This window comes from Rhipicephalus sanguineus, chromosome 10, assembly GCF_013339695.2.
Source record: "Rhipicephalus sanguineus isolate Rsan-2018 chromosome 10, BIME_Rsan_1.4, whole genome shotgun sequence".
In the NCBI taxonomy this organism is placed as follows: Eukaryota; Metazoa; Arthropoda; class Arachnida; order Ixodida; family Ixodidae; genus Rhipicephalus; species Rhipicephalus sanguineus.
Genome location: NC_051185.1, coordinates 19,952,223 through 19,966,360, shown reverse-complemented (window position 1 = coordinate 19,966,360; position 14,138 = coordinate 19,952,223). Strand labels below are relative to the sequence as shown.

Genomic DNA, 14,138 nt, shown 5'->3' with positions numbered 1-14,138 from the left:
GGCCTGTGTACTTAGATTTAGGTGCATGTTAAAGAACCCAAGGTGGCCGAAATTTCCGGAGCCCTCCCCTATGGCTTCCCTCATTTTAATATCTTGGTTTCCGGATGTAAGAGACCCCAACAATTTGTAGATCACTGTAAGAAATACCGAAATGAGATACAGTACTTGCAGTAAGGTACACACAAAGCTGCAAGCCAGTTGCACTATTCAAAATGCACGCGACAGCTGTGCTGTACAAGTCTGGCATGCAGCACAGCAAGTTGACAACTCACGTCCAGATTGCAGTATTCAGCGTTAGCACCACCTGGAAATTAAAAACAAAAACAAAAAAAGAAGTAAGTAAAAGAGGGGGGAATGGATGGGCCCGGTGTCACCCCCTGGCTACACCACTGACACACGTATAAAATTCCTAGTTACACCCCTCACTATGCTCCTCAGTAGAGTAATACTCACGGCGTGAGGATGCTGCCAGTTGTGTTGTTCCAGGTATGTTGGAGCGTGCTGCTACCAGTCCAGACGAGGTGTCAGCAAAACCAGCTCTCGTGGAGCCTTGAAAGGCCATTGGTCCAGATGTGACTTCAGTGCTGAAAAAAATAAAATAAAATTGCGAGTGACAGAATAGAGAGATGACAACTTGCTGCAATGTCCCACTGCAAGTTGTTTTCCCTTTTTACAGTGAATCTGCATATGGCTTGGTTTCTGTGTATTTTTCCTGTCCATCAACCAAAACATACATGCCACATAGAATGGGCAAACCCCACTACTCACCACTGGTCCACTAAAATGAAGAAGGGACACAGGCGGGAAACACCAGTTAAGATTGCACATGAAATGCCAAGTGCATGCGACAAGCTAGACAAGACGACGCGTGCTGCAAAACGGAGATTGCGGCAAAAAGACGCGAGCACCGTGCTGCTTACATGGGAAACTTTCAAGAAGCGGGAGCTAAATTAAAAAGGGAGTACCTGAACTGAGATTTCTGGTTAAGTTTCAGGGAATGTGATCAGCTATGGTTCGAAATTCTGTCACCTCTATGTCGTGCTAAAGAGCTTCCACTCTGCGAAGGTTAATACCTTCACAGAGTTGAATGGTTCACTTTAGGGGCGAAGCTCCTTATAGCATCACCTGGTCGGTCGTCGCTCTGTCCGGCGTTCCCTCGCCGTCGCATCTCCCGTATCATTCAATAGGTGGCGCTGTCCCATAGAGATGCATGCAAACTGCAGTTGGGTGACGATATACTTGATGGCGCTGTCGCATAGAGATGTGTACAATATGGCGGTTGGGTGAATGCACGCTAGATGACGTTTTTAGATGTGAAGCATCTTATAGCGGAGTTCAATCTGGTGGTGGTGTGCGGCGTGACCACCCTTACTGCGCATGCGCAAGCACTCTCCACAAACCTCCTCTCCCTCTCCACTCCCAATTCCCCCTCCCCTCTCCTCTCCACTCCCCCTCTGAAACACGGGCTCTACATGCCGAAACGCTGCTTTGCACCGCCTCATGGTCCCCTTTAGCGGGAGATGGTGTGATTTTTCTCTTTTTCTTTAACGTTAACTTCACCGATCTCTCCTCTGTCGTCGTGGCATTAAGAGTAAGGAATTCAAAGTAAACGCATTTATCCGTCTCATTTTTCTTGTTAACCCAGGTGGCCATTGCCGGCGATACTGAGGTGCTAAGTGGGAGCTACGTTGTGCCCTCTGTTCTATTACAGGGTGCCTATGACAATGCCTTGTTGTAATGAACGTAGATAAGAGTAACCATTGCATGATGTAACAAAGGTATAAAAAGTTAGCACGAATAAAAAAAAAGAGCAATCTTTCTATTCCCACAAAATGTCCTCTCCTTCAACCCATTCTGGAACACACAAATCCGTAATCTCAAACCAGCAAACCAGCAATAACCGCATTTCTCACCCACAGGCTGAGCACACGTGGGATTATTGCTTACAATAATTATCGGGCCACAGAAAGGCTATCGTTACGGGGGATGCAAATTTCGTTACAAGGAGGTTCAGTTCTAAGAGCAGATGGAAAGCGTGTGGAAAAAAAAAGCATCGCTTGCAGGGAAATCAATAGAACTACCGAAAAGACGTCCGCAGCTTGTTCACGACTTGGCTGGAACATAACCTTGCACTCCTGGCAATCAAAGAAATGAAACATTTTTTTTTTTTTTCACTGTATTGATACTCACCGTGACATGGCATTGTCAAGATAAGCTGGACATGTGGCTTTCTGCGTGGCAGCAAAATCAACGCCTTCACGGAGCTGAATGTAGTTCATCTGCATTGAGCAAGATTGTTGTCGAGTTGGACTGGGGACCCAACAAGAGTCCCCAAGGACACCTCTAAAGACTCTTTAAGGGGAGACGTGGGTCCTGAAAAAAATTTTTTTAGTAGTTGGGCTAACTGAATGAAATTTAATACAGTGAAACCTCGGAGATACGAATCTCACGGGACCACCAAAAATATTCGTATCATCCGAAATTCGTATCAGCAGAAAGAACAGAAAATTATCATGCGACAAAGGAAAGCTGGCGTACATTTTCATTTATTGTTTTTCAGGGCTGCAGCAACGTCAGGAAGAATCCTGAATGATAGCCAGTTAAGTTTTTAGATGTCGGCAATCATACCAGCACTCGCAAATATACGGCCCGTACGCGCGTATTTAATTAATGAACCAGGTGCGTTGTGACCCACGACACTCGGAGGCCGTGACGCATCTGAAGGTTTATTCTGACCGTAAGAAAACTATTTTTCTTACACCGTGACTCTGACGATTTGGCAGTGCGGCGCGCATGCCCAAGCTTGTGTTCCCGCGCTCGCACGTGCTTGGCGCGTCTTCCGCGACAGCGTGGCCAGCACCTCTTCGTACCTGGGCGGTAGTGAACGTTCGCATCAAGCGTCGCTGGGTGAAAATCGGTTCGCAACAACCGTACTCCATTACATTGCAGGCTAATGGGCTTTGGCCGGGACCAATGAAAAATTTGTATCACCCCGAAATTCGTATGAGCTGTGATCATATCACCAAGGTTTCACTGTACACTTATTCAGTTCTTTCTGCAGATTTCTGCAGATTCCAAATTTTCAAGCAGATTTTTATTATCTGCATTAGAACAAAAGATATGCCATTTTTGAGAGCATATTTCTTACGGTACTTTTTGGCAACTTTGCTTTGTCAAACACAAAAGCAAAATATGTGGCAAGATTGCCAGAGAACTCGTCTAACCGATGATGCTAATTTGATTGTTTTCATCGAACTTCTAACGTAAAGTAAATGGATGCAAATATGAGTGAAAAATTTTTGCTTCGTACACTTTACGATTACCAAGAATTGTCATGTGGTAAACAACGTTAAAAGAAAATAAATAGCATCATCGGGTAGATCAACTTTCCGGCAATCTTGCCACATGCTTTGCTTTTGTGTTTGACGAAAATAAGTTGCCAAAAATCCCCGTAAGAACTGTGCTAGAAAATGTTGTAGAACTAGCATACCTTTTGTTATAATGCAGCTAGTAAAAATCTACTCAGAGATTTGGAATCTGCAGGAAAAACTGAATAAGGTGTATTAAATTTCATTCCGTTCACCGAACTATTCAAAACACACTTTTCAAGACCCACGTCTCCTCTTAAGCCTGGCAACCGCTAATGAAAGCTCAGGTCCGAATCTTCCATCTGACGGGCGAATATTCGAGCGCCTTGAATATTCGAACGAATATTACAGTATTTGAATTCGCATGGACACAAATTTCAATTATTCGAAACAAACGAATAGACGCATATTTAAGTGCATGTAACACCCCTGTAGAGGTGGTTTCACAGCAGCTCAGGGCTGCTATGCTGTGAAATGGTCTAAGGGAAATCCACACTGCTGCAAAGTCCCACTTCAAGATTAAACGTGCATATTGCCTTCACCTCGATTAATTATTATTATTAAGCATGCTTTACAGGCTTAGATGCATTAAGTATAGCAAACTTAAAATGTGCATATTTTACTGCTTATAACTCACACCTACTGCTATTTTAATCCTGCTACTATTTTTCAAAATTGCATCCACTATGCTTCGAACTAAGAAAGTGACCTTCCCACAAGCCTTGTTCCAATTCTTAAAAGTTTTGTGTAAGTAAGTTGGGTTATGACAAAAATGCTACTTTTCTTTATAATATGTGACATACAGATTTGAAATTATTCGACCAAATTGATTGCTCTTCGCTACGTGCCTCAAATTGACTGATTCACTCGTCCCTACATCTGATCTTAGGCTACGAAAGGCTAGACACCAATAATTATCGTCAACATCGTCAAATGCGCAAGTTCAGCGAGTAGATCTATTCAGTACCTTTTCTAATGCCTCGTGTAGCTCTTCATACACGATGCCTCTGATCCAGTCTCGGACGGCGGCCAAGAGCCGCTGCATCGTTTGCTCCTTGAGAATAAGAAGAAAAGAAGAAGGCAGTGTTACACACATTGGAAAAGAAATTTAGCTCTTGGCTCATGTCACATGCTTGACACTGTAGCGAATTCAATAAAGACCTTAAAGGGACGCTAAAGACAAATAACGATTTGTCTTAGTGAAGGGTGAATGCTCGAGACCATCTAAAACGTCAATATTATACGCAGCAGTGCTTCGGCAATCGAGAAATTAAGGTAAGGTTAGGACACGATTTGCGCCACCAGTGGGACGTTCTGGAACGCAACCCCGATGACGTAGTGGGGCCTTGGTACAATTAATCACAAGTGCTCAAACTACTAATGACAGAAAGGAATATTTCAGTGCACTTACAAGACTGAATAACACGCAACTACTAGTGCATTTCAGTCGGATTCATACAAAAAGTAACTCCTTCACGTTACCCTTGAGAACGACGCAAGTTCCGTTTTCGCCGGGCAGTGCTCCGCTAAAGCCCCTTCGTTGTGCTGGCTGTCGTGCAGTAAAGCGAGTAAACGGCGGGCATGGCCATGCCAGAATGCTCGTTTCGGAGGCAGGTGGCTTTGAATTGCTCTAGCAGTATGCGGACCACTAAAACGTAATTTTATTTCAAACTAAGCACTTCCTAGGAGCGAAACAAGTGCTACGAAGTTTCTGGAATGCTATTTCAACAATCCACATCAACTTTATACTTGTCATGACTGTCCCTTTAGGGTCCCCGAGACTATAATATCAGTCAACCAATTCGGCACTAGTCTTTAAGCACTGGAATAAATATCTGCCAACTACGAAGCATTGACCTTTACTGACAACAGTTTAGTTCTTAATTCACGTTATAAAGCATTGAGTCACTGGCGTGTGAGAAGGTAAAAAAGGTTGGATGGCCATGCTGGGACCACTGTGCAGATTTGAAAAGCCTACGATCTATTCCACCTATCCTGCACCGAACTCCAAGAATAGATGGAACACCTCAAGCTAACAAAGCTAGCTGTATAAGGCTCGGCATCCAATTAGCTAATGATAAGTTACTTACCTTTCTCAAGTGTTCTAATCATCAAAATACTGAGCCATTGTAAGAGGTGTCAAAATGAGACGTTTCCAGTAAGGTATGAATCGTAAATGATTTCATTTTTTATTAAGAAAACGAAAGAGTGTACTGCTCCTAAGGTTGGGCAACATGCAGTGTCGGAAAGCAATCTTTACAATTATGAAAAGAACCTCTATACATAGCTGAGCGTCACGAGTGTGATATCGAAGACCAAGGCTTGTCTCCTGCCTGTGGGAAGGTAACTCTTCATCCAGTTTTCTCATTTTCGTTTTCTTCGTTATATCTCCACGTTTCAGTTAATAAAGGCAGGTAGTAATTCTGTTTGCTTTAGAGTGACATTCCATTGAAAAAGCTCGCATAAGTAACCCCCCCCCCATCATTCAAACAAAAAACTGTTGTCCTTAAGAGCTTGAATAAACTCGAGCGAGCAGTAATGAGCAGCGATCAATTTCAGACTACTAAAACTGCGATTGATGTCGCACTATTTCATGTCATATTTAATGGCTGTGCTGTACAATTCCGGCATGCAGGAGGGCAGGGGCGTAGCCAGAAATTTTTTTCGGGGGGGGTTCAACCATACTTTATGTATGTTCGTGCGTGCGTTTGTATGTGTGTGTGCCTATATACGCAAGCAAAACTGAAAAATTTCGGGGGGGGTTTGAACCCCCCCAACCCCCCCCTTGGCTACGCCCCTGCAGGAGGGCAAGGACAACGACTCACGTCAAGCTCATGGCATTCAGCATCACGACCACCTGGAAATAAAAAAAATTAAGGGGTGAAGGAGTGAATGACAAAATATGAAGGGGCAAGAAAGTGTTAGGCACGAAAATTTAATTTCTAAATTTTTCCTCCTCTGGCCCCTTCCTGTAACCAGAATGTTACAAATTAAAAGAACCTACTCGGTTTTTTGAAAACTATCTAGAGGGACGCACTGACGGAGCTCCCACATTCGTTCTTCAACAGAATTCCAAAGCTGCAATGTGGAAGGCGATAAGGCCACGTTATAGCCCCCTTCTGCGGCCACTAGTAGGCAATGTAGATATAAGAACTTACATACAGCACATACAACATGGGATGAAAGATCCTTGGACAGGGGGTGTTGCTGTAACCAATGTTTCAACACGTGGTCTTGTCTTCTTCGAGGCAGCAACAGAAGACAAGACCACTTGTCGAAACATTGGTTACAGCAATGCCTCGTGTTCAAGAATATTAATCTCTTCCAAGCCTCCATCTCTTCCTGAACTTCAGCCTTGTTCGACGTACAACTGAGTTATTTCGCTGCTTGAATATCTGAAGTTCATGATCCACTTACCACGCACATCGGTCGTGTTGTCTTCATGGTGTGAGGACGCTTCCATTTGCCTAGTTCCAGGCATGTTGGAACACGCCACTGACTGCCCAGCCGAGGCACCGGCAAAGTTGGCGCTGACGGAGCCTTGAAATGATGTCGTTTCAGAGGTGGCTGCAATGCTGAAAAGAAGATATGAATAAACAAACGGATTGTTAGTACGTATAAATGGCTTCAAAAGAAAAAAAAAAGGAAGATCCTCAAACACGGGTGTCGCATGAGCCTATGTTTCAATAAGTGGTCTTTCCTTCTTCAGGACAAAGTTGCTTGCATTGAAGGAGACAAGACCACATGTTGAAACGTCGACTCCAGCACTCCCATGTTCAAAGATTTTTTGACGGACCCGGCCAAGCAGAAGATCGCCACTGACCGGGCCGCCCATGTCATGGAACTGCATGAACTCATGAACACACAGCACAGTGGGGTCGTGCGGGGACCCTGGGACGTACGTGCCCAAATCCCTTGGTCGAATAAAGTTTTACTTCCTCCTCTTCATCTTTTCAAGCTGCCATCTTCTCCTGAGACTTCTGTCGCAGTTACAAACGAAAAAGAAAGAAAAAGGCGCAGTTTCATCTCAAGTGTGAAATGCGACTTCAATGGCAAATTACTGAACCTAAAGCAAGTTTTAAGTAAGCTTGTACTTTTATGTGCAATAGAGAAAACAGTAATGTTCACTAGTGTGTAGCTGGAGATGTGTGGTGTTGTGCGCCTGTGTACATACATCAACAGGGTAGACAATATTAGCACAAGTGTACGCAGTTACAGAACTGCTGTGAAGATTGTGGGCAACATGGAGAACGCTACATGACCACATGCTCTGCTATTATTGATAAGGTTCCAACTTCCCATTACCATTTCACTATAGCCAGGTCCAATTCTCAAAGCAGGTGAAGAGCATGTGGAAAACACAAGCGCTTGCCTGCCGAGAAATTGCAGGAGCTTTTAAAGCGATGCCTACAGCACGCTCGGCGCTCAGTTTGAATGTAACCTCTTACTTTTGGCAATCTTAAAAACCAAACTGTTTCTCTTCTCATCTTGATGGACACTTACCATGGCATGGCATTGTCGACAAAAGCAGGATGTATCATGTTGTCTATGATGATAAAGTCTGCTTCTTCGGGTTGGTCATGGTCGGGCTGGACTCCACCGTTGGGTTTCCAGCCCGATAACGCAACATCAGAGTGGACGACGCCATCTTTGTCGGAAGTGGGGTATGCAGTTGGTGGGCAGCAACATTGCTCCTGCACCTTGCCAACCGTCGTGTGCCGTCCCGCTGTCTGAAAGGGGCTCTCGTTCCGGCTGCCAGCGAACATAGTGTCATATGTAGAAGCGGAGTGACATCTCTGGCAGGTGTCGAGGCGGTATTTGAGCGATGCGGGACTGTCACCCTTCGAAAGCTCCCCGTTCCTCAGAGAGTCAAGAACGTATGAATATATGTCTTCGCTGCGGTTGACATGCGGTTTTGCAGGGCGTTCACCAGCCCACACTAGAGTTGCCAGCCAGAAGTCGCGCTCGGCTTCAACCGCGTCGACAAAGACGTCCATCACCTGCTCAAAAGTCTGCTTTCCCGACAACTCGCAGAAACACTCGACCCTTTTGCCATGGTAGTACACAATGTCGATTAGCACCAATATGATGGTGCCATCGCACTGGCACTTCAGGTGCCCCAACGTTTCAGACTCGGCATGAAGGGTGCCTCTGTAGCCTGACAGCTTTCTGCGCCCAGAGAACGTTGCGCTGACGCACTGGTCAAGGACGAGACGACCGGGCATCCATTTCTTCGTGGCATTCGTGCAAGGCATCTTTTTCTTCTCTTCCTCCATTGCAGCTGCAGTCCTGGTAGGCACACTACAGACATTACTGGACCCACTGTGTTGGTCTGTGTTCATCACGGCTACCTCGCCCTTCTCTCGCTTGCTCTGAAAGTGTTGCCGCGCACTGATGCACAACTCGTCACCAACACTAGATGCCTTGGTTGATGTTGCCGTGGGTTTCAGTGAGGTCTTGGGAATGCGGCTCTTCACAGCCAATCTGGGAGGTGCCGTGTAATCTTCAAACACTACACTGCGCGTGTTGTGCTGAATCGTGGTCACCATGGTTGCCTCCCACTTCTCTTGCCTTCTCGTATTACGGTTTCGCTGCACGTCGAGGCACACCTTGTCGCCAACACTGAATACCTCACGCATCATCTCCGTGGCTCTCAGCAAGGTCTTCGGAACGCTATTTCTCGTAAAGAAGGCCCACTCTGTACCTTGGCAGCCAAAGGTAATGATGCCACCATTGCGATCGAGCGAATGAATGACGCCAACCTGGTTTGACAACTGCTCTTTGTTATTTGCGTAAGGCACGGTGGGGGGTGCATTGCAAGCTGACTGAGTAGCACCTTTGAGATGTTTCACAGGCGTAGCATCAAAACGAACATTGTTTGCACGAGACACCACCGATGTGGTGCGCAAATTATGCCCATGCTGCTGGGCAGCTTCAAGAAGTCGCACACGCACAGCATCGAAAGGGGCTGTTTTGCTTGCGACATTCTCTTCTACGTCCATGATGATTACATCCCCTACTATCAGGCCGAGTCTGTTTGGGTCATCGGGTCTTGCATGCTCGACATAGATATTACGCACAAAAACAAGTGATTTTACAGGATGTTCCATCGTGGCAAAGCCATAGCCACTCATCACCTGGGTCATGCGGCCCTTGACATCGTAGAAACGCATGATGGTACTCAACTTATAAGCAGACAGCGTGTGCTTTCTTGTCACGCCTGCAGACACTGGACTGTCTTTTGAACGATTGTGGACCTTGTCATAAGCGTCTATGAAAAGAGCCGAGGGAAAGCGTCTAACAACCAACTCTATGGTTTCTCTTGTTGCCGGAAAAGGCCCTCTGGTGCTTGCCGGGAGTTGGGCAAGCATCTTTATCAGTTTTGTGATAGGCACACCATCTCTCCAGACTGCAATTTGGATGTGTGCCAGTAAAGTGTGCAGGGTGTCTTCGTTGAGCTTTTCCATGTTGGGTGAAGCCAAATTCCTGCATCAATAGAAAAATATTTATATTGAGTACAACTTTGTATAGCAATAGCCACAGCTAAAGTCCCTAGATTTTTCCCTGTTCTTTCTTAAGTACCGACAACCATCGAAGCGCCGTCGACGAATCTCATTGGCTAACGCTCATTTTCGGTAGCCATGTTCTTCCTAACGCTTTTCCAGCACCTGGTGAAACGCGATCCCCCATTCACTAATGACAGGGGGTTGACGGGAGGAGAAAGGCCTCTGCGTTAGCATATTGTCCGCTGAAAGATGCGTGGCTAATGTACTTAGACGCGCATGGCTTTGTAAATCTTCAAAGTTAGGAAGAAAATGGCGTCGGACGCCAGCTGCGCGTGAGAGAGGGCCAGGAAAGGAGGCAGTTGTCGGTACTTAAGTAAAAAGGACAAATCTAGGGACTTTAGCCACAGCAAATCATTGTTTGCTTTTCAGCTTTCACAAGTGTGAAGTGCCCACTGTACACTAGCTGCATCAACTAATGAACCCTTAATGTGGAAGTGGCTCCATTATAGTGTGAAAGGTTGGAGGGGGGATATTCTAAACGTTGTGTTTTGCATAGTGCACATGAGCACGCGCTCTATGCAAAACCCAGCGTTCTTATGTACGCAACGCCATTGCGGACGCTAGGTACGCAGTACTAAAACTCACTCTGGAGTAAATGGTATCTGGAGCTTGTAAATTGGGAATTTAGCGAGCACAAATTGATGGCGAGGCACAGAAAATAAATCTCACTGTTGAGGCCAAAATTTGGAAATGTGTTTGCGCATGGTTCATCTCAGCAGCGTGCTTGCATGTCTAGAACAAAATGAAGCTGGTAATTAGGCTTGGTAGGGTATGCCACCCCATGGGTATGGGACAAGCACAGGTACCCTTCCACCCTTGACGGAAGCCTCTAGAGGCTTGGCATGCTAGCTGTCAGCGCTGTTCTCGAACACCCGAAATCGTCGTGTGCGGGGAAGCTAGAAAGCTCACATTGCAAAAGCGTACGTAGGTTGCAAAAGATTAAAGAGGGTTTCACAGACATGGCGATTATTGTGGGGAGAGAGAGACGCACCACGGTGAATACACCTGATCGCGTACGCCCTCAGTGTCGGCACCTCCTCATCAAACCTTTCTGTAATGCAAGATGTCGCCGTCGTCTTTTGGTCGAAAGAGGTCGCAGCTAGCCGTGCAGACTGGTGCGGATGCCTGCTGTGCGCGTTGCTTCAAAACTCCTCTCTCGAGCTGTTCACTTTAGCTGAGCCGTATGACAGCACCAGCTTTGTTTTCCTAATAGCCACTTTACGACCCTCAGTTGCTCCTTAAAATCTACACTCGCGGACAACATGTACTCCTACGCGAATTTGTCCGGTTCGGCGCGCGTGTCGTACCGATGGAAAGTGATGGCTGTACGCAATCAGTGTTGCACATCGACGCAGACGCCGCTTAGCGTTCGAGGCACACGAAAAAGGCGCGACTTTCTCGCGCCTGAAAAAAACGCGAAGTGACAACTTATAAGGTAAAACAAATACAAATATCTCACTGGTGTGTGCTGCGTCCTTTCTCGAAGACCTACGTGTGGAAAATCAAAGGAGCGTTTTTTTTTTTATATCTCATGTAGAAAATACGGACGCAATTGTGGAACTACATTCGTTAGCGCGGTAGGATACGCGCGATTTGGTTGTGTACTCTTCCCTCCTTCCCTGCATTGCAAACGAAAGATGTCCGCTCACACGGCCGGCACGTCGTTGGCTCACCGACAAACAAACAAACAAAAGCAAGCCCACGATCGAGACGTCTTGATGTGCATCGCGTTCAGTGAACCGTATTTCGAGCACGATAACATCGCAGGCCTTACCGAAGTTCGCCGTTCTTGCGGTAGAAGGCGAGGCAAAGTGACGCGAAGCACACGAACAGACGCAGCTGCAACGCGGTGAACGGAACGTGTTTCGTTCCACCTTCCGTGGCGTTCGAACCTCTCGGCCCTAACAGCTGCCACACCACACCCCTTGCTCGAAATTTGTTGGTTTTCTCACACAGCACGTCGTGGCGCGCTGACAAACAAACAAAAACGCTTAGAGCTGACCTTTCAAGACCCCGAGACGTGGCCTTGATGTGCATCACGTTTAGTGAACCGTATTTTGAGCACGATAGCACCGCAGGTCTTACCTCGTTTTGCCGTTCCTGCGGTACACAAGTCGAGGCAAAGTGGCGCGATCGAATCACAAGAACGAGACGCAGCTGCAACGCAGCGAACGCGTTTCACCTTCCGTGGCGTTTGAACCTCTTGCGCTCTCCGCTCCCGCGCTAGCTCGCGCCCGTTAGGGATATGGACGCGGGCAACGCGCAGTTCGCTGATTGGTTGATTCGGCGATGGTGCGTTGGTTGGTTCAACCAATTGGTTGAACGCGCTATTGCGGCTGCGGCTGCCGCTTCGAGCACACGTGCAAACGGTTTGAGAAAATGCCGATCGGCCTCTTTTCGCATCACGCTATTTTGCTAAACGCGAAAAAAAAAAAAATAGGCAGCTTCGATCGCACTATATATATGTGGTGCCAAGCCTGATGGAAGTGCGGAGCTGGGCGGCCTTCTTTGTTTCTTATTAGTATTCTCTTCCTTCCTTTCTGTCTTTCTTTTTCTTTCTTCTCTGTTTTTCCGTCTTTTTTCTCGGTTAATTTCTATTTATTTGTTTCTCTCTATATATTTCCAGCTTGCTTCCTCTCTCTTTCTATATTTCTTCCTCTCTCGCTTTCTGGCTTTCTCTCTATTTCTCTCTTTCTCATTCTTTCTATGCTATGCTTTACTCTCCTCACCCTCATATCTCTCCTCCCCTGACTTTCCCACTATTTTAATTGCGATAGCAATTATATGGACACTCTCGACTGGTTTTTGCCGTCGGTATCGCCGTCATGTCCCGGTATATAATATATATATATATATATATATATATATATATATATATATATAGCTATATATATATATATATATATATATATATATATATATATATATATATATATATATATATATATATATAGTTTCCGACGCGCGGAATCGAATGCGCGTCGGAAACTATATAACAATAGATTGTTACTTTGTTATAAATCATCAGTTAGGCTCAATGACACATATATAGCTGACCTCGCAAACCTGCATCCAAATACATGCATACAGTGTACAAGAAACAAAGAATTATGGCATATACCCACCCCACGAGCTAACTATTATAAAGAGTCTTTATCTTATGCCCTTCCGCATTTACTAAATATGTTACATCATGAATCATTTGACCTGTTTTCTTGCTCAAGAAATGAAAGTAGTTTTTTCTTATCGAAAATGGCTTAATGAAGTGTACGGATATTACATGCACTGGTGCGTTGTGAACTGTGTATTATGAAATTATTACTATATTCTGTTCTGTAATGCAAGTGTCCATTTAAGTATGTTTGAGTTTTTCTTTTTACTTTGTAATTGTGTTATTTTTACAGTGTCACTTCATATTTTCGTTAGAGCACATTGTGTAATCTTTTCTTCTGTATTGCAATGTACCCTTTACTGTATTTCCGAAAAAGAGTATTGTAAACAGTGCACTATGCACAATGTATATACCATGTATCTGCCCTCATGCTGTGCCATGCCAAGAAACAAGGAGGCAGGGACCATTGTCAAGCCGTAATCGCGGCTTTTAGTCCCGCCTCCTTCTTTTTCAAAGGAAAGAAAAATAAAATTTGATTGATTGATTGATTGATTGATTGATTGATTGATTGATTGATTGATTGATTGATTGACCTCGCTCAGGAGCGCGCGGCGTAGGCCAAGAAGAGTGCCGCCTTTCAGCATGCTAACGGCGAGCTATTTATATACACCATTTACTTCGGCATGCTTTCTTGCTCACCAGCGAGATGGCGCGAAGTGCGCGAGGGGCGCGCTTTAAAGGTCATCGCCCCACTCGTAGCGTTGCGCGCGCGCATCCGTGCACTTCGCCCTACAGGGCGTGGTCGCCTGCGTGCGCGCTTACCTCGTGGAGGAAGGAGGGGGGGGTGTATTTCTTGTGCTTTCACCGTGATGCCCGCGCTGAAGTTGCAGAGCGTACGAAGGTCACTTCGCTCGCTGCAGCGGCCGCGTTTGCGAAACGAGCTCACTGCTCAAACAGAAGGAAGTAACAACTGTGACACTTGATAGTTCGCGCTCGTCCTGTGTGTGTTCTTTTCGTGCATCCTTTGCGCTTGAGCGACGCGCTGGAAATTGCGAGCTGCTTTCCGTTCTTCGTGTTACATTCCAATTTGTT

The 14,138-nt window shown here is 45.8% G+C and overlaps 1 protein-coding gene across 1 annotated transcript; it reads right to left on the bottom strand.

Annotated features, from left to right (window-relative positions):
- Positions 1-203: 203 nt before the first annotated feature.
- Positions 204-11,971, bottom strand: LOC119407198 (uncharacterized). The gene is made up of 8 exons (XM_049419897.1): positions 11,937-11,971; positions 7,872-9,854; positions 6,786-6,943; positions 6,194-6,225; positions 4,336-4,422; positions 2,191-2,279; positions 454-584; positions 204-304 (listed from the first exon to the last, which is right to left on the bottom strand). The coding sequence occupies exons 1-8, from the start codon at positions 11,969-11,971 to the stop codon at positions 204-206; spliced, it is 2,616 nt and encodes an 871-aa protein (XP_049275854.1).
- Positions 11,972-14,138: the final 2,167 nt, after the last annotated feature.